We start from the raw sequence: 22,713 nt of genomic DNA, 5'->3' as shown, positions 1-22,713 counted from the left end.
AGGTAAAAAGGTTTGTTTTAAGAAGTCTCTTAAAGGAAGTGAGATGGAGAGGTGTAGGAACATAAGAAATAGCAACAGGAGTGGGGATGGAGCAGATTACAGAGATAGGGATGGGCAAAGCCGTGGAGGGATTTGAAAAGAAAGATTAGAATTTTAAAATGAAGACTTTGCTTGACTGGGAGCCAATGTGAGCAGAGGGGTAATAGGGGTACAGGACTTGCTGTAAATTTAGACAGCGGCAGCAGAATTTGATTTGATTTATTATTGTCAAATTTATTATTATACAGTGAAAAGTATTGTTTCTTGCGCGCTATACAGACAAAGTATATCGTTCATAGAGAAGGAAAGGAGAGAATGCAGAATGTAGTGTTACAGTCATAGCTTGGTTGTAGAGAAAGGTCAAGTTAGCGCAAGGTAAGCCCATTCAAAAGTCTGATGGCAGCAGGAAAGAAGCTGTTCTTGAGTCGGTTGGCACATAACCTCAGACTTTTGTATCTTATTCCCAATGGATTAAGATAGAACAGAGTATGTTTGGGGTGCATGGGGTCCTTAATTATGCTGGCTGCTTTTCCGAGGCAGTGGGAAATATAGACAGAGTCAATGGATGGGAAGCTGGTTTACGTGATGGACTGGGATTCACGACCCTTGTAGTTTCTTGCGGTTTGGGCAGAGCAGGAGCCACACCAAGCAGTGATACAACCAGAAAGAATGCTTTCTATGGTGCACCTGTAAAAGTTGGGGAGAGTCGTAGCTGACATGCCAAATTTCCTTAGTCTTCTGAGAAAGTAGAGGCGTCGGTGGGCTTTCGTAACTATAGTGTCGGCATAGGGGTACCAAGACAGGTTGTTGGTGATCTGGATACCTAAAACTTGAAGCTCTCAACCATTTCTACTTCATCCCCCTTGATGTAGACAGGGGCATGCTCTCCACTACGCTTCCTGAAGTCGATAACTATCTCCTTCGTTTTGTTGACATTGAGGGAGAGATTATTGTTGCTGCACCAGTTCACCAGATTCTCTATCTCATTCCTGTACTCTGTCTCGTCATTGTTTGAGATCTAACTAGTGCTGCTCGGGCTGCAGTAGAGTGTGACAGTTGGTGTCTCAGTGAGGGAGTGTTGCTCGGGCTGCAGTGGAGAGTGACAGTTGGTGTCTCACTGAGGGAGTGTTGCTCGGGCTGCAGTGGAGAGTGACAGTTGGGGAAGTGTGGGGAAGTTTTTTGTTTTCTTTTTTTCTTGCTGGTAATGGCTTCAGGGATGGCAGTTCAGGCAGTATGCTGCATCTCCTGTGGGATGTATGTGGTGAGGAAATCCAGTAGTGTTTCAGGAGATTTTAGTTGTAAGAAGTGCATTAGATTGCAGCTTCTGGAGGAGCGTGTAAAGGAGCTGGAGGGGGAGGTAGAGGAACTCCGCATAATTCGGGAGGCGGAGGTGGAAGTTGATAGGAGTTATAGAGAAATAGTAACTCCTAGAAATGAGGCTTGGGTCAATGCCAGGAGGAGGGGTAAGAAGCAATCGGGAAGACAATCCCCTGGGGCGGTTCCCCTCCATAATAGGTTTTCGGTGCTGGAGGCTACAGTTGAGGAGGAATCAACTGAGCATAGAGAGCAGATCTCTGGGGGTGAGCCGAGTGAGAAAGCTCAGGTGGTTAGGGGCTGTAAAAGACTGGGCCTTGTGATTGGGGACTCCACAATTAAGGAGACAGATAGGAGGGTCGGAACTAAAGGTAGGGACTCAGGGTTGGTGTGTTGCCTACCAGGGGCTGGGGTCCGGGATGTGTCTGACAGGGTATTCAGGACTCTTAGGGGGGAGGGAGATAAACCACAAGTTATTGTACATGTGGGGACACACGACATAGGGAGGATAGGGGAAGGGGATATTAGGCAGGGATTTATGGAGTTGGGGTGGAAACTAAAGGCCAAGACTGACAGAGTGGTTATCTCTGGACTCTTGCCTGTACCACGGGATAGTTTAGAGAGGAATAGGGAGAGGGAAGGTTTGAATTCATGGCTGAGGGGATGGTGCAGGAGGGAGGGGTTCAGGTACTTAAGCAATTGGGGCTCGTACTGGGGAAGGTGTGACCTCTATGAGAAGGATGGTCTACACCTTAATCAGAAGGGGACCAATATCCTGGGGGGTAAATTTGCTAAGGCCATGCAGGGAGGTTTAAACTGATTCGGGGGGGGGGAGGGATCCTGAGTAGTGGGGCTGAAAGTGAGGGATGCATGGATGGGGACTGCAATGCACGGCATTGCAGAGGTGGGGTGGAGCAGGGTTTGAAATGTGTATACTTCAATGCCAGGAGTATTCGCAATAAAGTGGGTGAACTTGCAGCGTGGATCAGTACCTGGGACTTCGATGTTGTGGCTATTTCAGAGACATGGATAGAGCAGGGGCAGGAATGGATGCTGCAGGTCCCGGGGTTCAAATGTTTTAGTCGAAGTAGGGAAGGAGGTAGAAGAGGGGGAGGGGTAGCATTATTGGTCAGAGATTGTATCACAGTGTCAGAGAGGAGGTTTGATGAGGACTTATCTGTTGAGGTAGTATGGGCGGAGATTAGAAATAGGAGAGGAGAGGTCACCCTGTTGGGAGTCTTTTATAGACCTCCTAAAAGTTCTAGAGAGGTTGAGGAAAGGATTGCGGAGTCAATCCTGCTTAGGAGTGAAAGTAATAGGGCAATTGTTATGGGGGATTTTAACTTGACTAATATTGACTGGAATTGTTATAGCTCTAGCTCGTTAGAGGGGTCAGTTTTTGTTCAAAGCGTGCAGGAAGGTTTTTTGACTCAGTATGTAGACAGGCCAACTAGAGGTGAGGCTATATTGGATCTGGTGCTGGGAAATGAGCCAGACCAGGTGCTAGACTTGGAAGTTGGTGTGCATTTTGGTGATAGTGACCACAATTCGGTTACGTTCACCTTAGTGATGGAAAGGGATAGGCATGAACCTCGGGCCAATGGTTTTAGCTGGGGGAAGGGTAATTATGAGGCTATTAGGAGAGAATTAGGAAACATAGGTTGGACTAGGAGATTACAGGGACTGGGAACGTCCGACATGTGGAGTTTTTTCAAGGAGCAGCTACTGCGAGTCTGTGATAGGTATGTCCCTGTCAGGCAAGGAGGAATTGGTAGGGCTAGGGAACCGTGGTGCACCAAAAAAGTTTCTTTGTTGGTTAAAAAGAAAAAGGAGGCTTATGTTCGGATGAGACGTGAGCACTCGGGTAGTGCACTAGAAAGCTTTAGATTGGCTAAGAGGGAGTTGAAGAGCGAGCTTAGAAGGGCTAAAAGGGGACATGAGAAGACTTTGGCGGATAGGGTTAAAGAGAATCCTAAGGCGTTCTATAGGTATGTCAAGAACAGAAGGTTGGTTAGGGCAAGTTTAGGGCCAGTTATAGATGGCAGAGGGAAGTTATGTGTGGAACCGGAGGAGATTGGTGAAGCATTGAACCAATATTTCTCTTCGGTGTTCACGCAAGGGGACATGAATATAGCTGAGGAGGACACTGGGTTGCAAGGGAGTAGAATAGACAGTATTACAGTTGATAAGGAGGATGTGCAGGATATTCTGGAGGGTCTGAAAATAGATAAATCCCCTGGTCCGGATGGGATTTATCCAAGGATTCTCTGGGAGGCAAGAGAAGTGATTGCAGAGCCTCTGGCTCTGATCTTCAGGTCGTCGTTGGCCTCTGGTATAGTACCAGAAGATTGGAGGTTAGCGAATGTTGTCCCATTGTTTAAGAAGGGGAACAGAGACTTCCCCGGGAATTATAGACCGGTGAGTCTCACTTCTGTTGTCGGCAAGATGTTGGAAAAAATTATAAGGGATAGGATTTATAGTTATTTGGAGAGTAATGAATTGATAGGTGATAGTCAGCATGGTTTTGTGGCAGGTAGGTCGTGCCTTACTAACCTTATTGAGTTTTTTGAGAAAGTGACCAAGGAGGTGGATGGGGGCAAGGCAGTGGACGTGGTATATATGGATTTTAGTAAGGCGTTTGATAAAGTTCACCATGGTAGGCTTCTGCAGAAAATGCAGATGTATGGGATTGGGGGTGATCTAGGAAATTGGATCAGGAATTGGCTAGCGGATAGGAAACAGAGGGTGGTGGTTGATAGTAAATATTCATCATGGAGTGCGGTTACAAGTGGTGTACCTCAGGGATCTGTTTTGGGGCCACTGCTGTTTGTAATATTTATTAATGATCTGGATGAGGGTATAGTTGGGTGGATTAGCAAATTTGCTGATGACACCAAAGTCGGTGGTGTGGTAGACAGTGAGGAAGGGTGTCGTAGTTTGCAGGAAGACTTAGACAGGTTGCAAAGTTGGGCCGAGAGGTGGCGGATGGAGTTTAATGCGGAGAAGTGTGAGGTAATTCACTTTGGTAGGAATAACAGATGTGTTGAGTATAGGGCTAACGGGAGGACTTTGAATAGTGTGGAGGAGCAGAGGGATCTAGGTGTATGTGTGCATAGATCCCTGAAAGTTGGGAATCAAGTAGATAAGGTTGTTAAGAAGGCATATGGTGTCTTGGCGTTTATTGGTAGGGGGATTGAATTTAGGAGTCGTAGCGTTATGTTGCAACTGTACACAACTCTGGTGCGGCCGCACTTGGAGTACTGTGTGCAGTTCTGGTCCCCACATTACAGGAAGGATGTGGAGGCTTTGGAGAGGGTGCAGAGGAGGTTTACCAGGATGTTGCCTGGTATGGAGGGGAGATCCTATGAGGAGAGGCTGAGGGATTTGGGATTGTTTTCGCTGGAAAGGCGGCGGCTAAGAGGGGATCTTATTGAAACATATAAGATGATTAGAGGTTTAGATAGGGTGGATAGTGATAGCCTTTTTCCTCTGATGGAGAAATCCAGCACGAGGGGGCATGGCTTTAAATTGAGGGGGGGTAGTTATAGAACCGATGTCAGGGGTAGGTTCTTTACCCAGAGGGTGGTGAGGGATTGGAATGCCCTGCCAGCATCAGTAGTAAATGCGCCTAGTTTGGGGGCGTTTAAGAGATCCGTAGATAGGTTCATGGACGAAAAGAAATTGGTTTAGGTTGGAGGGTCACAGTTTTTTTTTTAACTGGTCGGTGCAACATCGTGGGCCGAAGGGCCTGTTCTGCGCTGTAATGTCCTATGTTCTATGTTCTAACCCACTATGGTGATGTCATCAGCAAACTTGAAAATTGAGTTGGAGGGGAATTTGGCCACACAGTCATAGGTATATAAGGAGTATAGTAGGGGGCTGAGAACACAGCCTTGTGGGGCACCAGTGTTGAGGATGATCATGGAGGAGATGTTGTTGCCTATCCTTACTGACTGTGGACTGTGGATTAGGAAGTCTGGGTTCCAGTTGCAAAGGGAGGAGCCGAGCCCCAGGCCACGATGTTTGGAGATGAGTCTCATAGGAAAAATGATGTTAAAGGCTGAGCTGTAGGCCATGAAGCGGAGTCTGACATAGGTGTCTTTGTTATCTAGGTGTTCTGGGATTGAGTGTAGGGCCAGGGAAATGGCATCTGCTGTGGACCTGTTGCAGTGATAGGCGAATTGTAGTGGATCCAAGCATTCTGGGAGGCAGGAATTGATTTGTGCCATGACTAACCTTTCGAAGCGCTCCATAATGTTGGATGTCAGAGCCACCGGACAATAGTCATTAAGGCACGCTGCCTGGCTTTTCTTTGGTACTAGGATGATGGTCGTCTTCTTGAAGCAGGTAGGGACCTCAGCTTGGTGTAAAGAGAGGTTGAAGATGTCTGTGAATACCCCCGCCAGCTGATCCATGCAGGACCTGAGTGCTCGTCTGGGTACCCCATCTGGGCCAGTTGCTTCCCAAGGGTTGACTTTTGAGAAGGCTGTTCTGACATCGGCAATGGTGACTTCGGATACAGGTTCTTCCGAGGTTTCCATTGTGAAGACTACTGCTTGAATAGACTCTGTGGAACAGAGGCCATAGATCAGTCTTACAACAGAGCTAGAGGCAGAGATCCTCTACTTGCATTTTTAGCATGTCGGGATTACTATTGTCATCTACTACTATTAGCATTTTGCACTCTTCCTCTGATACGTGGTTGTTTTCTGATGCACGAATCACTGCAGGACCTATTTTCTGTATTTGTATCACACTTCTCACTCTCCACTCTTGCATCCCATTCTGCCAGTTCATGAACCACACTTCTTGGCCAGGGGAAATCATAGAATCCTACAGTGCAGAAGGAGGCCATTCAACCTGCACCGACCACAATCCCACCCAGGCCCTATCTCCACAACCCCATGCATTTTAACCCTAGCTAGTCCCCCTGACACTAAGGGGCAATTTAGCATAGCCAATCCACCTAACCCGCACATCTTTGGACTGTGGGAGGAAACAAGAGCACCCGGAGGAAACCTAAGCAGATACTGGGAGATTGTGCAAACTCCACACAGAGTGACCCAAGCCCGAATTGAACCTGGGTCCCTGGCACTGTGAGGCTGCAGTGCTAACCACTGTGTCACTGTGCCGCCACTCTGAGTAACTGGCCTTTGAGTGTCCTATGTCATAATCACTCACCATTACCGCTATCCAGTTTTTAATCTGTCCCTCAAGGACCTCACTTGAGATATAAGGACTTGAGATACAAGGTGCCTTGTTTATTTCTATCAGCTGTTCAGAGTGCATGATTTTGTAATTAATTCCAATTAATCATAGAACATAGAACAGTACAGCACAGAACAGGCCCTTCAGCCCACGATGTTGTGTCGAGCTTTATCTGAAACCAAGATCAAGCTATCCAACTCCCTATCATCCTGCTGTGCTCCATGTGCCTATCCAATAACCGCTTAAATGTTCCTAAAGTGTCTGACTCCACTATCACTGCAGGCAGTCCATTCCACACCCCAACCACTCTCTGCGTAAAGAACCTACCTCTGATATCCTTCCTATATCTCCCACCATGAACCCTATAGTTATGCCCCCTTGTAATAGCTCCATCCACCCGAGGAAATAGTCTTTGAACGTTCACTCTATCTATCCCCTTCATCATTTTATAAACCTCTATTAAGTCTCCCCTCAGCCTCCTCCGCTCCAGAGAGAACAGCCCTAGCTCCCTCAACCTTTCCTCATAAGACCTACCCTCCAAACCAGGCAGCATCCTGGTAAATCTCCTCTGCACTCTTTCCAGCACTTCCACATCCTTCTTATAGTGAGGTGACCAGAACTGCACACAATATTCCAAATGTGGTCTCACCAAGGTCCTGTACAGTTGCAGCATAACTCCACGGCTCTTAAACTCCAACCCCCTGTTAATAAAAGCTAACACACTATAGGCCTTCTTCACAGCTCTATCCACTTGAGTGGCAACCTTCAGAGATCTGTGGATATGGACCCCAAGATCTCTCTGTTCCTCCACAGTCTTCAGAACCCTACCTTTGACCCTGTAATCCACATTTAAATTAGTCCTACCAAAATGAATCACCTCACATTTATCAGGATTAAACTCCATTTGCCATTTTCAGCCCAGCTTTGCATCCTATCTATGTCTCTTTGCAGCCTACAACAGCCCTCCACCTCATCCACTACTCCACCAATCTTGGTGTCATCAGCAAATTTACTGATCCACCCTTCAGCCCCCTCCTCCAAGTCATTAATAAAAATCACAAAGAGCAGAGGACCAAGCACTGATCCCTGCGGCACTCCACTAGCAACCTGCCTCCAGTCCGAAAATTTTCCATCCACCACCACCCTCTGTCTTCGATCAGATAGCCAGTTACCTATCCAATCGGCCAACTTTCCCTCTATCCCACACCTCCTTACTTTCATCATAAGCCGACCATGGGGGACCTTATCAAACGCCTTACTAAAATCCATGTATATGACATCAACTGCCCTACCTTTATGAACACACTTAGTTACCTCCTCAAAAAATTCTATCAAATTTGTGAGGCACGACTTGTCCTTCACGAATCCGTGCTGACTATCCCGGATTAATCCGCATCTTTCTAAATGGTCGTAAATCCCATTTCTCAGGACCTTTTCCATCAATTTACCAGCCACCGAAGTAAGACTAACCGGTCTATAATTACCAGGGTCATTTCTATTCCCTTTCTTAAACAGAGGAACAACATTCGCCACTCTCCAGTCTTCTGGCACCATCCCTGTGGACAGTGAGGACCCAAAGATCAAAGCCAAAGGCTCTGCAATCTCATTCCTTGCCTCCCAAAGAATCCTAGGATATATTTCATCAGGCCCAGGGGACTTATTGACCTTCAGTTTATTCAAAACTGCCAGTACATCCTCCCTCCGAACATCTATTTCCTCCAGCCTATTAGCCTGTAACACCTTCTCTTCCTCAAAAACATGGCCCCTCTCCTTGGTGAACACTGAAGAAAAGTATTCATTCATCACCTCGCCTATCTCTACTGACTCCATACACAAGTTCCCACTACTGTCCTTGACCGGCCCTAACCTCACCCTGGTCATTCTTTTATTCCTCACATAAGAGTAAAAAGCCTTGGGGTTTTCCTTGATCCAACCCGCCAAGGACTTCTTATGTCCCCTCCTAGCTCTCCTAAGCCCCTTTTTCAGCTCATTCCTTGTTAACTTGTAACTCTCAATCGAGCCATCTGAACCTTGTTTCCTCATCCCTACATAAGCTTCCCTCTTCCTTTTCACAAGACATTCCACCTCTTTCATGAACCATGGTTCCCTCACTCGGCCATTTCCTCCCTGCCTGACAGGGACATACCTATCAAGGACACCCAGTATTTGTTCCTTGAAAAAGTTCCACGTTTCATTAGTGCCTTTCCCTGACAGTTTCTGTTCCCATCTTATGCCCCCTAATTCTTGCCTAATCGCATCATAATGACCTCTCCCCCAATTGTAAACCTTGCCCTGCCGTACGGCCCTATCCCTCTCCATTGCAATAACAAAAGACACCGAATTGTGGTCACTATCTCCAAAGTGCTCTCCCACAACCAAATCTAACACTTGGCCCGGTTCATTTCCCAGTACCAAATCCAATGTGGCCTCACCTCTTGTCGGCCTATCCACATATTGTGTCAGGAAACCCTCCTGCACACACTGCACAAAAACTGCCCCATCCGAACTATTTGACCTACAAAGGTTCCAATCAATATTTGGAAAGTTAAAGTCCCCCATGACAACTACCCTGTGACCCCCACACATATCCATAATCTGCTTAGCAATTTCTCCCTCCACATCTCTATTACTATTTGGGGGCCTATAGTAAACTCCTAACAACATGACCGCTCCTTTCCTATTTCTAACCTCAGCCCATATTACCTCAGTGTGCAGATCCCCCTCGAAGTGCCTTTCCGCAGCCGTTAGACTATCCTTGATCAACAATGCCACTCCTCCACCTCTTTTACCAGCTTTCCTACACTTAGTGAAACATCTATACCCCGGAACGTCCAACAACCATTCCTGTCCTTGTTCTACCCACGTCTCCGTAATGGCCACAACATCGTAGTCCCAAGTACCAATCCACGCCCCAAGTTCATCTACTTTGTTCCGGATGCTCCTTGCATTGAAGTAGACACACTTCAACCCACCTTCCTGTCTACCGAAACCCACCCTTGACCTTGATACCTTCCCCAATACCTCACCACCCTCAACACTGACTTCTGGACTACAACTCCTTTTCCCACTCCCCTGACAAATTAGTTTAAACCCCCCTGAAGAGCCGTAGCAAATTTCCCTCCCAGGATATTGGTCATGGGTAATGAAAGTTAAAATAGGTGGGTTGCCATGTTTAATATGTCTTCTTCATAACCTATTGCCATACTAGGGTCTTTCCGCATCCTATGAGCCTCTTTCTTATAATGCATCAAATCTGCTGAACTAAATTCTGACTCACATGGTCTTCAATGATGTCTCAATGCTCTCCATATTTTCTCCAAGAACTCAGCCTCATTTTTAAAATTTGTTCTTGAGACATGAGTGTCACGGATGAGGCCAGCATGTCTTGTTTATCCCCAGTTGACGTTGAGAAGGTTGTGGTAAGCTGCCTTCTTGAACTGCTGCAGTCCATGTGGAAGGAAGTTTGAGGATTTTGAGCCATTGACAGTGAAGGAATAGTGTTATAATTCTAAATGAGTTTTTAAAAATTCATTCGTGGGATGTGGGCATTGCTGACTGGGCTTGCATTTATTGCCCATCCCTAATTGCCCGTGAGGAGGCATCAACTACATCTGGAGTTACATGGAGGCCAGACCAGATAAGGACGGCAGGTTTCCTTCCCGAAAGGACATTACTGAACCATGTTTTTACGACAGTCGGCAATGGTTTCATGGTCACGACTAAGCTTTCAATTCCAGGTTTTTTTATTCAATTCAAATTTCACCATCTGCATGGTGGGATTTGAACCCAGGTCTTCAGAAGATTACCCTGGGTCTCTGGATTATTAATCCAGTGACAATATCACTATGCCACTTCTTCCCCATATGTGCAGTGTGACTTGGAGGGGAAGCATAGGATGGTAGTGCTCCTATGCATCTGTAGCCCTGGTCCTTCTAGATAGTAGTGCTCATGGGTTTGGAAAGTACGACTGAAGGAGCCTTGGTGAGTTCCTGCAGTACATCTTGTATATCGTACACACGGCTGTTACTGTTCATTTAGCTATCAGATGGGCTGATTTCAAATAACATGGTAGAACTTAGAAAAATCCCAATCACATTGGATAAGGTATTGGAGAAGCTCAAGTAGCTAAAGGCAGACAAGTTGCCAGGACCCGATGAACTGCACGCTATGGTTTTAATGGAAGAGGCTGCAGGGATAGTGAACCCATTGGTTGAAATTTTTCATAATTTGCTCAATTCTAGGAGGGTACCAAAAGATTGGAAAACAGCCAATGCGACACCCTTGTTCAAAAAGGGAGAAAGGCAGAAGGCAGGGAACTACAGGCCAGCTATTTTAACATCTATTATTGGCAAGATACTGGAGTCATCAATCAAAGAGGAAATTGCTGATCATTTCGGAAAGCTGAATGTAATCAAACCTAGTCAACATGGTTTTAAGAAAGGTAAATTATATTTGACAAATTTGCTTGAATCCTTTGAGGATGTATCAGGGAGAATAGATGGAAGGGAACCAGCAGCTGTAATGTATTTAAATTTCCAAAAGGGAAAGTGTGTTGGCATGGATTGAAAACTGACTGTCAGATGGAAATCACCAGGCAAGACTGTTCTCTTCCTGTTGGGGAGCACTTCAGCGGTCACGGGCATTCGGCCTCTGATATTCGGGTAAGCGTTCTCCAAGGCGGCCTTCGCGACACACGACAGCGCAGAGTCGCGGAGCAGAAACTGATAGCCAGGTTCCGCACACACAAGGACGGCCTCAACCGGGATATTGGGTTTATGTCACACTATTTCACATAAATATTTCTGCTTTTTTCCTCCTGAGTCTTTATCATGCGATCCTAGAATCAGAATTTATGTCACACTATTTGTAACTCCCACAGTTGCGTGGACCTGCAGAGTTTCACTGGCTGTCTTGTCTGGAGACAATACACATCTTTTTAGCCTGTCTTGATGCTCTCCCCACTCCCATTGTTTTGTTTCTTAAAGACTTGATTAGTTGTAAGTATTCGCATTCCAACCATTATTCATGTAAATTGAGTCTGTGTCTTATAAGTTCTGTTTGTGAACAGAATTCCCACTCACCTGAAGAAGGGGCTCAGAGCCTCGAAAGCTTGTGTGGCTTTTGCTACCAAATAAACCTGTTGGACTTTAACCTGGTGTTGTTAAACTTCTTACTGTGTTTACCCCAGTCCAACGCCGGCATCTCCACATCATGTCAGATGGAAAACAGAGAGGTGGACTAAATGGAAAGTAAATAACTTCAGAGTGGAAAGATGTAACTCGTGAAATACTGCAGGGATCAGCTCTTGGGCTGCAATTGGTCATTATTTACATGAATGACCTGGAGAAAGGAACAGAATGTAATTTTTCCAAATCGCTACACTGTCAGATGATCAGTACTGATGGAGTGCAGCATTGTCAGATGATCAGTACTGAATGATTCCTGTATATCAAAGGGTCAGCACTGAGGGAGTGCAGCACTGTCAGCGGGTCAGTACTGAATATTATATGTTGGCAGCATGTGGAAGAACAAGTATGGCAAAGTCTCTGCCATTGCTGGAAAGCTTCAAGCAGGTCCCAGGCCCAGGCAGCAGAGTGCCTGAATTGGTGCTGAAAATTTGCCAGCTATGGTACCTTGCGGTGAAGCTGAACAGCAGGCAGGTCAGTATGCTGTTGTGTATAATGGTTCTCTGCGCAGACAATATCAAAGTCAGGCATGTGATCGACAAAGAAAAAGCTACATACAATCAAATCAGGAAAGTACTTGATGCCTACTTCATTGTGAGAAAAATTACCAATTAGGCCAAATTTAAGAAGTGTACCCAACGAGGTTAAATATTGATATGTTTATAAATGATCTATAGACTTGCAGGGAGCTGTGAAGTTGTCAGCTTAAAAGATGAACTAGTCAGAGACAGGATTGTTATTGGTGTCTTAGAAGAAGCATTGGAATACTTGCTGTCGAGGGATGATTTTATCTTAAAGGCATTTTAAATGAGCAGACAAGCTGAGGTCAGGAAGCAAAATTGATCAGTGATTCGGGTTGACGGGGAGAACAATATCCACAAAATCAGCGCGATCAGGAACCCGCCCAAAATGGGCTTGATGTCAATTTAAATAGTTTGCATTCATCTTAATCCAATTAGCAGGCTGCACGCCCCACTTTACCAGCATGCCACCGACATACCACCGACATGCTCTATAAAAGTCCAATTCTAGCGCTCCATCAGTGAGGGTTAGTGAGGAGGTAAGTGCTTACCATCTGATGGCTCTGTGCTGCTCACGGGGTCATTTGGTGGTAGCTATGTTACTTTTCGGGTCGGGAGGGGCCTGCGAGTGTGTCGGGGGGTAGGGGGCTGTTGCTGATCGCAGTGTCTGTTCTCCAATTTGCAGCACAGACCCGGGTCTCAGCACTGACCTCGGGACTTGGGGATGCTGCTGGCTCCTCGTGCCCACACCACTCTTCCGGCTGGGGATGTGGTGGAAGCCCTTTGAAATGTCAGTGCTGCAGCCTCGGGACTTTACAAGCAGCAATCTCTACGCTCACTACTGCATAAGTTCTGGGTGTGTGTTACTGGGGGGAGGATGGCGGGGGGGCTGTGTTGCTGGGGGGCCTGTGGCTGGGGAATGGGGGAGCTGTGTTGCTGGGGGGTATGTGGGGGGAGATGGGCAGTGTGTGTTGCTGGGCTAGGGCCAAGCAGCATTCGTTAACTTTGCCATGTGTTTCTCCAAATACCCCCCCTCCCCCGCACCCTTCAGAGTGACGAGATGGCTTTTGCAATGCAACCGATTGATCTTGCTGTTCTTTTGGTTGCTGCTGGAGCTGAGGAGGAGGAGCTGGATTATGAATTGCAGGCAGTGGAGGCCCAGGCCTTACCACTCGCAGGAGAAGAGGGAGACGGCCACTGGAGGCAGGAAGTGGCGACCATTTGCCCAGAGGGGGGGTTTGCAGGAGAAGGAGGGAGCGGGGACCCTGGCAGTTCCGCACATGGACGTCGTTTGAACAAATGTCGGACACCGTGTGCCACCAACGGCTCCGACTCTGAAAGGAGACAGTGCAACACCTGTGCCATTTGTTGCAGGACCTGGTATTTTGGGGTGGGAGGGGACACCCACTCTCGGTGGCTGTCAAATTGATGGCCGCTTTAAACTTTCATGCGACTGGCTCCTTCCAGACCCCCAGCAGAAATGTATGTGGCATTTCGCAGTCAGCTGTCCACACCTGTGCCAAGGAGGTCACGGATGCCTTGTATGCCCAGGCTGGGCAGTATCTTAAATTTGACCTGCACGAGGCCCAGCAGGAAGTCCGGGCTGCAGGATTCGCAGCCATTGCGGGAATGCTAGATGGCCAGGGGGCTGTAGACTGCACCCACATCGCCCTCAAGGCCCCGCAGAATCCACGAAGATTCATCAACAAAAAAGCCTTCCATTCCCTAGATGTGCAATTGGTTTGTGACCACAAGATGAACATCATGCACGTTTGCGCCTGACACCCCAGCAGCATTATTCTGAGGAGCTCAGACATACTGGAGGCCTTTGAGAAGGAGCCCAGAGTGCAGGGATGGCTCGTGGGTGACATTGGGTACCTGCTTCGGACTTGGCTGATGACACCTGTGCGGAGGCCTGTGACTGATGCGGAGACCCGATATAATGAGGCTCACATTGCCACCCACTCTATAGTGGAGAGGGGCATAGGGCTCCTGAAAATGCGGTTCAGCTGCCTGGACCTACAAAACAGCCCCCTTTTTTCTTCCTGCATGTGCTGTTCCCCGCACAACCTGGCGCAGCAGAGAGATGACCTTTTGGAGGAGGAGGAGGATGTGAAAGCTGACCAGCCGGGCGTTACTGGGTCAGAAGCTGCCCAGCAGGAGGAGGAGGAAGAGGGGGGAGGACAATCAGGCATGCAAGTGTGGTAAGGGTGGCCTTGATCACCAGGCGCTTTGCTTACTAGAGCCTGTGTTGCTGCACGTGGGTTCCATTCCCCCACCCAAAGTCCTACTATCTCCTGCAACATTGTAATATCAGAGTGATTGGCCTGGGTACACTGGGTTAGCAAGTTTCTTTGGCAGCCAGAAGGGTGATGACAACTCGCGAAGCACCATTATGATGATGCCCTAGTGCAAACTAGTCTGACTCCTACCTGAGCTCTGCATGCACACTGGCACCTGGGCTCACTTCTGTGTAGTGAGTAAGGGATCTGTAAATCCCTGCACAGGGGCCCGGGGTGGATGGGGTGGGGGAGGGGAGGGAATCGCTCATGGGTTCTGGGTTCTGGGGAACCAATGGCTTCATTTTATCAGTGACACAGCATTGAGGGGCCTCCTCAACTGACATCAACATGAAGGATCCCTCCAGCGATCGTCAGGGTAACAGCATTCCTGTTCAAGGCAAACCTGAGACAAAATAGTCACAGGTGGGTGGTGAAAAAGCATTTATTGTTTACAATAAAAGTATCTAAATAATAAGTGCTGACATAAAAATGTGTGAACGGAAATCGTTAAGGTGCTTAAAAATCCATCTAACTAGTGCAGCCCTTCACCCGTGCCATCTCAGTGCAACTACAACTTCCTAACCTTACGTGGCCTACCACTACGTCTCAGTGACTCCCCAGAATGTACATCAGAGGTGGAGGGGGCCAGCTGCCTATCTCACCCTGTGGCCTGTGATGCCCGTGATGGGCATCCTCTGGAGGCCCTGGAGCTTGAGGACCCTGGTCTACTTCCAGGTGTCTGGGATTTATCCATGAGACCCTCTTCATCCCGCTGCCCCTGAGATGCCCCGGTGTCAGGAAGGGGGCAGTCAAAAGGTGTAGTGACAGCCACAGTCTCCTGGCTGGAAGGCCCTGCCATGGGCTCGAGCCCTTCCTCCTCCCTTGGGGCTCCTTTGGGCCCTTGGTCACTCCATGGGACCGCAGTGCTTCTGCAGTGAGCTCTGGCATCACCTGACATTTCCACTCCTGGAGGACAACCTGTGTCCTACCCATGGTGATCGAGCCCTCTGAGATGGCCACTTGAGTCGAGGGCCACCTGTCAATGGGGGCAGCAAGTGCCCTCTGAGACTAGGCCGCACTCTGCAGCCCCTCAGCCATGACCCTCTGTGACTGGTCCACGTTCTCAAGGGCTGCTGCCATAGCCCGCTGTGTCTCAGCGCTGTCCCGCTGGGTCTCCTGCAAGCTCTCGAGCCTCTCAGACATGGGTCGCAGAACCTCAAGAATCCCTCAGCTGTGGCCCTCTGGGACTCTGCTGTGACTCAGCCATCACTCATGGTGAGGATCCCATGCCCCAGGCTTTCCACCGTGGACACTACCCTTGCAGTGTTGGCCTGGGAACTACGCAAGACAGGCAATAGCTGGTCCACCTGAAAGATTTGGGACTCCTCCCAGCAGCCTCTCAGTTGGTCCAGTGTGGCCATCAGCCCCTCCTGCATTCCCTGGCTCTGTTGCTACATCTCCAGCAGCTGAGGGAGAAGTGATCACAGAGGCCCAGCATGTAGCCTGGGGCCAGCTGAGTCCTCACCTCCGGCAGACCCCCGCATGCCAGAGACCTCGGATGGTCCCTCCTCCATCTGATGTACATTATTAGATGTGTCGTGCTCACCAGAGAGTGATCCAGAAGCCTCAGCACTAACTGGACCCACCGATGTGAGAGTATCTGGGATGGTGAGTTGTGAGGTAGAAGCTGACGCCAAAAAGGTGCCATTCCTGGAGGTCCCTTCACCTACTACCTCCGAGGAGTCTTTGGAGCTGTCAGTCTCAGGATGGGCGGGTGCTGCAATGGGGGTCTTAATTCCAGATGGCCCTGCTGCGTTCAGATCTGCTCTTGCAACACAGGACAGAAGGTTAAGTGCAAGGGAGGGAGAGGAATCTAGGATGCCAGAATGTTAGAAACATAGAAAAACTACAGCACAAACAGGCCCTTTGGCCCCACAAGTTGTGCCGAACATATCCCTACCTTCTAGGCCTACCTGTAACCCTCCATCCTATTAAGTCCCATGTACTCATCCAAGAGTCTCTTAAAAGTCCCTATTGAGTTTGCCTCCACCACCACTGACGGCAGCCGATTCCACTCGCCCACCACCCTCTGTGTGAAAAACTTCCCCCTAACATGTTGCTTGACATTTCTCCACTGAACATAGAACAAAGAAAATTACATCACAAGAACAGGTCCTTCAGCCCTCCAAGCCTGCAGCGACCAGGCTGTCCATCTGAATTGTAACCCCCTACCCTTCCAGGGACCATTTGCCTCTATTCCCATCCCATTCATGTATTTGTCAAGACGCCCCTTAAAAGTCACTGTTGTATCTGCTTCCATGACCTCCCCCGGCAACGAGTTCCTGTCGCCCACCACCCTCTGTGTAAATTAACATGCCTCATACATCTCCTTTAAGCCTTGCCTCTCACACCTTAAACTTATGCCCCCCTAGGAATTGACTCAAATTGAGTGGAGGATTGACTGGTGTTCACTTCTCAACTCTAGCCCGACCATGCTATCGCTGACAGTTCGGATGTCCTCCTCCCTGGACAGCTCCAATGCCCGCTCCTCAAAAGGGGTAAAGACCCGGAGGTCAGGCTCACCACTCCCTGTCTTCACCCTCTCACGAGTGTTATGGGCATTCTTCTCCTGTTGGGACAGAAGGAGCCATAAAAGGAATGTTGGCGTGACTCCTGCAGCGTATCAGGGGTGGCCCTCAGAGGGCAAGGGCAGTGATACTCTTTGGGGGGCAGGGGGAGGGAGGAGGTACTTGGGGGTCAGGGGTTGGAAGCATGCAGGGTGCTGGGGGATCTGGGAGTGATTTGGGGGAAGATACTAGAAGGGGTTAAGCACTCACCCTTGCTGCCCAGATGAGATCATTGGCCTTTTTGTGACACTGCTTCCCTGTTTTGGGAGCCAGTGCCATGGCATTAACCGTGAGAGCTGTTTCCCAGGCTGCTTCCCAGGCTGCTATGCCGTCACCTCCCCTGGGTCTGCATTCTGCTGGGGGGAAGATGCTTGCCTCTGCAGCATCTAGCAACCTGCTGAAGTCACCCTCTGTGAATCTGGGCACTGACTTCTTTGCCATTTCTTCCTGCACTGCCTGCCTGTCTGTCCATCCTTGGGGTTTTTATGGAGCTGCCCCTTGTTAGGGCAGATCGCTTGCAGGTGTGCTGATGGGGAGTGGGATCTGTGCCTCTATTTTGAATTGGGGACAGAGGAGAGAGAGGGAGGTGTCAGGCAGCCATTGGAGGTAGGGGGAGACCCATGTGAACATGGGTCTGGGAGGGAGGGAGGGAGGGGGGTGCTGCTGCCACTCTGCCTACAATCGGTCGGGGGAGGGTGGGCCACGATATGTCTGGGTGGCAGGGGTGGGGGGCTAAGGGGGTCAGTAATGTTGCCGGGGGGAGGGGGGGGGGGAGCAGGGGTCCAATGTCCGTGGGGGCTAGGGGAAGGCATTATACAGCCCGGGAGCGATGTGTCAGTGGAGCAGCATTATTTTATGCATGCGCAGTTGGAGGCTCCGATCGGAGCTGCAGGGTTTCGGGTGCATTAAGCCCCACCCACAGGCTTTTGCAGCGAGAATCAGAGTCGCTCAAAATGTTGCAGGAAGAGTGCATATGGGGGGGGGGGGGCGCTGAAAACGTGCCCAAAAGACGGATCTGAAACTCTCTCAGTTTCAAGTTCGCCCATTAGACAAAAAATGTGAAATACCGCCAATTACCTTTCTCTCTCTTGGGCTCTTTAAACCCTTTTCAGATCCTCCTCTCGGGATACAGAGGGGGGGGAGGGTGTTCATTCCATATTCAGCTTGGTTCTTGACACAATTATTAACACTGACAGTTATCCTCTTGTCTCTTTTTCTTTGTAATAGCCATCCAGAGAGCTCTATCTTCTGATTCCCTTTCTTTCTGTTTCTACCCGAATGATCTTCTCCTTGAAATGCTCCCATGGTGGCACAGCGGTCAGCACTGCTGCCTCACAGTGCCAGGGACCCGGGTTTGATTCCGGCCTCGGGTGACTGTGTGGAGTTTGTACATTCTCCCCATGTCTGGGTGGGTTTCCTCCGGGTGCTCTGGTTTCCTCCCACAGTTCGAAGATGTGTAGGTTAGATGGATTGGCCATACTAAATTGCCCCCTTTGAGTGAGTGAGTGTGTGCGTGCTCTCTTTCAGAGAGTTGATGCAGACCCAGTGGGCTGAATGGCCTTTTTCTGCACTGCAGGGGTTCTATGGTTTAGTGTTTATTTACTGTTTTACCTGTCAATCTTGGATTACACCGACTCCTTTTCAACTCATGAAAGAGAGCTTCTTTTAGTTGAGTATTTTTATGTTTGATTTTAATTTGTCCTTTTCCGGGTGAATCTGTGGAACTCTTTGCCGCAGAAGGCTGTGGAGGCCAAGTCATTGAGTGTCTTTAAGACAGAGATAGATAGTTCTTGATTAATAAGGAGGTCAGGGGTTATGGGGAAAAGGCAGGAGAATGGGAATGAGAAAAATATCAGCCATGATTGAATGGCGGAGCAGACTCGATGGGCTGAGTGGCCTAATTCTGCTCCTATGTCTTATGGTCTTAACAACTCTAAACACATATCGTATATACTTTATCCTATTGATGGGTTCATTAGCTTATGTTCTTTGTCCCATTGATGGATCAGCGTTTTTGACAATCTTTCTCCCATAGCCATGGCCACAGAGTGTCGATTCTATCAATCGAGAGATGAGGCAGCAGAGATTTGCACACTTCACTGAACTGGCAATCATCTCCGTTCAGGAAATAGTTGACTTTGCAAAACAGGTGCCAGGGTTCCTGGATCTCACCCGTGAAGATCAGATTGCACTGCTCAAGACTTCCACCATTGAGGTAGGATTCCAACTCCAGCACAGCAGCATACGCTAGTTGGGGCTTGAACAAAACATTAGTACTTTGCTAAGCAATGTCCCGATTTGCGCAGGATTCCTAAAATACTTCATGCATCCAATCACACCCAGAATATCACTGAACATTCAAAAGAAAACTTTGTTGGGATTAACAAGGGCTGCTGGCATGCCAATCATAGAGTCATACAGTTTTACTGCACAAAGCCCCTTCGGCCCATTGCATCTGCGTCAGCCACCAACCACCTATCTATTCTAAACCTATTTCCAGCACTTGGTCCATTGCCTGTATGCTAGGTGTTTCAAGTGCTCATCTAAGTGCCCCTTATATGCTGAGGATTCCTGCCTCTTCCACCCTTTCTTCACCCTTTCCCACCCACCCTCTAGGTGAAAAGGTTTTTCCTCAAATCCCCTCTAAATCTCCTGTCACTTACCTTAAATCTATGCCCTCTGGCTATTGGTCCCTCAACTAAGGGGAAATGTTTCTTCCTATCTACCCTATCCATGTCCCTCATAATTTTGTACACCTCAATCAGGTCCCCTCCCTCAGCCAAGGAAAACAGCCCCAGCCTAACCAGCCTTTCTTCATGGCTGAAACACCCTTGGCCAGGCAACATCCTGTTGAATCTCTTCTGCACCCTTTCTAGTGCAATCATATCTTTCCTATAGTGCAGCAACCAGAGCTGCACACAGTACACAGCTGTGGCCTAAGCAACGTTTTCTGCAGCTCCACCATAACCTCCCTGATCTTATGTTCTATCTCTTGGCTGATAAAGGCAAGTATCCCATCTGCCTTCTTAACCAACTTATCTACCTGTCCTGCTGCCTTCAAGGATCTTTGCACATGCACCCCAAACTCGTTAGGTCCTCTATACTTTCTAGTATCTGCTGTTCGATGCATATTCCCTTGCCTTGTTAATCCTCCCAAAATGCATCACCTCACACTTTTCAGAGTTAACTTCCAATTGCCACTGTTCTGCCCGTCTAACCAGCCTGTCTATATCATCCTGTTATCTAAGGCTTTCCTCTTTTCTATTAACCACACCACCAATTTTTGTGTCATGTGCATACCTTCTACATTCTTGCCCAGATCATTAATGTACACTACAACAGCAAGGGACCCAGCACCAATCCCTGGGGAGCACCACTGGTTCATGTCACACTATCTGTAACCCCCACGACTTGCCTGGGCTTGCAAAATCTCACTAACTGTCCTGGCTGGAGACAATACACATCTCTTTAACCTGTGCTTAACCCTCTCTCCACTCACATTGTCTGTACCTTTAAGACTTGATTACCTGTAAAGACTCGCATCCCAACCATTATTTTGTAAATTGAGCTTGTGTCTTTATATGCCCTGTTTGTGAACAGAATTCCCTCTTACCTGACGAAGGAGCAGCGCTCCGAAAGCTTGTGTGGCTTTTGCTCCCAAATAAACCTGTTGGACTTTAACCTGGTGTTGTTAAACTTCTTACTGTGTTTACCCCAGTCCAACGCCGGCACCTCCACATCATGAGCACCACTAGACACAGGCTTCCAATTACAAAAACAACCTTCGGCCATCGCATTCTGCCTCCTGCCAGTAAGACCATTTTGGATCTCAATTTGTCAAATTGCTCTGGACCCCATGGGCTCTTGCATTCTTGATCAGCGTCCCATGCAGAACCTTGTCAAAAGCCTTACTGAATCCATGTGGGCTACATCAATGGCACGACCTTCATCTACACACCTAGTCACTCCTCAAAAGGTTCGATCAAATTTGTTTGACATGATCTCCTCCTGACTAAGCCATGCTGAATATCCTTGATTAACCTTTGCCTCTCCAAGTAGTGATTAATTCTGTCGCTCAGAATGTTTCCAATAATTTCCTTACCATTGATGTTAAACTCACTGGCCTGTGATACCAGTCCTCTGACACCTTCTGTGGCCAGAGAGGATTGGAAAATTATCGTCAGAGCCCCCGTAAACTCTCTTGCCTCCCACAGCAGCCTGGGATACATTTCGTCGAGACCTGGTGATTTATCCACTTTTAAGCCCGCTAGAACCACTAACACTTCCTACCTCTCAATGCTAATCTGTTCAATTCTATCACAGTCTCCCTCACTGCTTTCTATATCTACATTGTCCTCCTCCATAGTAAGGTTCACTAATGTCCTTTAAGGAAGGAAACCTGCCATCTTTACCTGGCCTGGCCTACATGTGACTCCAGAGCCACAGCAATGTAGTTGACTCTTAAATGCCTCAAGCAACTTGGGATGGGCAATAAATGCTGGCCAGCCAGTAACAACAATGTATAAGTCTTCCTTTTTTCCTTATCCAATCCTGTATATCCCATGGCATCCAGCGTTCTCTGGACTTGTTTGTCCCACCCTTTACCTTTACGGGAACATGATGGCTTTGTATTCTATTTCATTTTTGAATCACACCCACTGCTCTGATCTAGATCTTCCTATAAGTAACTGCTCCTAGACCACTTTGACCAGATCCTGTCTGATTCTATTAAAATCGACTTTCCAACAATGTCAACAAAATGAAGGAAATTGTCATCGACTTCAGGAAGCGTAAAGGAGAACATGCCCCTGTCTACATCAATGGGGACAAAGTAGAAAGGGTCGAGAGCTTCAAGTTTTTAGATGTCCAGATCACCAACAACCTGTCCTGGTCCCCCCATGCCGACACTATAGTTAAGAAAGCCCACCAACACCTCTACTTTTTCAGAAGACTAAGGAAATTTGGCATGTCAGCTACGACTCTCTCCAACTTTTACAGATGCACCATAGAAAACATTCTTTCTGGTTGTATCACAGCTTGGTATGGCTCCTGCTCTTCCAAGACCGCAAGGAACTACAAAAGGTTGTGAATATAGCCCAATCCACCACGCAAACCAGCCTTCCATCCATTGACTCTGTCTATACTTCTCGCTGCCTCTGCAAAGCAGCCAGTATAATTAAGGACCCCACGCACCCGAGACATTCTCTCTTCCACCTTCTTCCATTGGGAAAAAGATACAAAAGTTTGAGGTCACATACCAACCGACTCAAGAACAGCTTCTTCCCTGCTGCCGTCAGACTTTTGAATGGACTTACCTTGCATTAAGTTGATCTTTCTTTACACCGCAGCTATGACTGTAACACCACATTCTGCACTTTCTCGTTTCCTTCTCTATGAACAGTATGCTTTGTCTGTATAGCGCGCAAGAAACAGTACTTTTCACTGTATGTTAATACATGTGACAATAATAAATCAAATCAAAACAATACAGAAACATTATTTCTGGTCTATATTGTCCTTTTCCGTAACTACCTTA

The 22,713-nt window shown here is 48.0% G+C and overlaps 1 protein-coding gene across 2 annotated transcripts in view; it reads left to right on the top strand.

The window, feature by feature from the left end:
- nr1h3 (nuclear receptor subfamily 1, group H, member 3) overlaps positions 1 to 22,713 on the top strand; it is a 462,162-nt gene that overhangs the window by 413,566 nt on the left and 25,883 nt on the right. For both annotated transcript variants that reach the window (XM_078220325.1, XM_078220324.1), the window contains exon 5: positions 19,213 to 19,392. In XM_078220325.1, the coding sequence (XP_078076451.1) occupies positions 19,213 to 19,392 (180 nt within the window). The remainder of the gene's footprint in view (positions 1 to 19,212; positions 19,393 to 22,713) is intronic.

Source organism: Mustelus asterias, chromosome 9 (assembly GCF_964213995.1).
Source record: "Mustelus asterias chromosome 9, sMusAst1.hap1.1, whole genome shotgun sequence".
In the NCBI taxonomy this organism is placed as follows: domain Eukaryota; kingdom Metazoa; phylum Chordata; class Chondrichthyes; order Carcharhiniformes; family Triakidae; genus Mustelus; species Mustelus asterias.
Note: the sequence above shows the minus strand (reverse complement) of the source record. Positions and strands in the feature narration are given on the sequence as shown.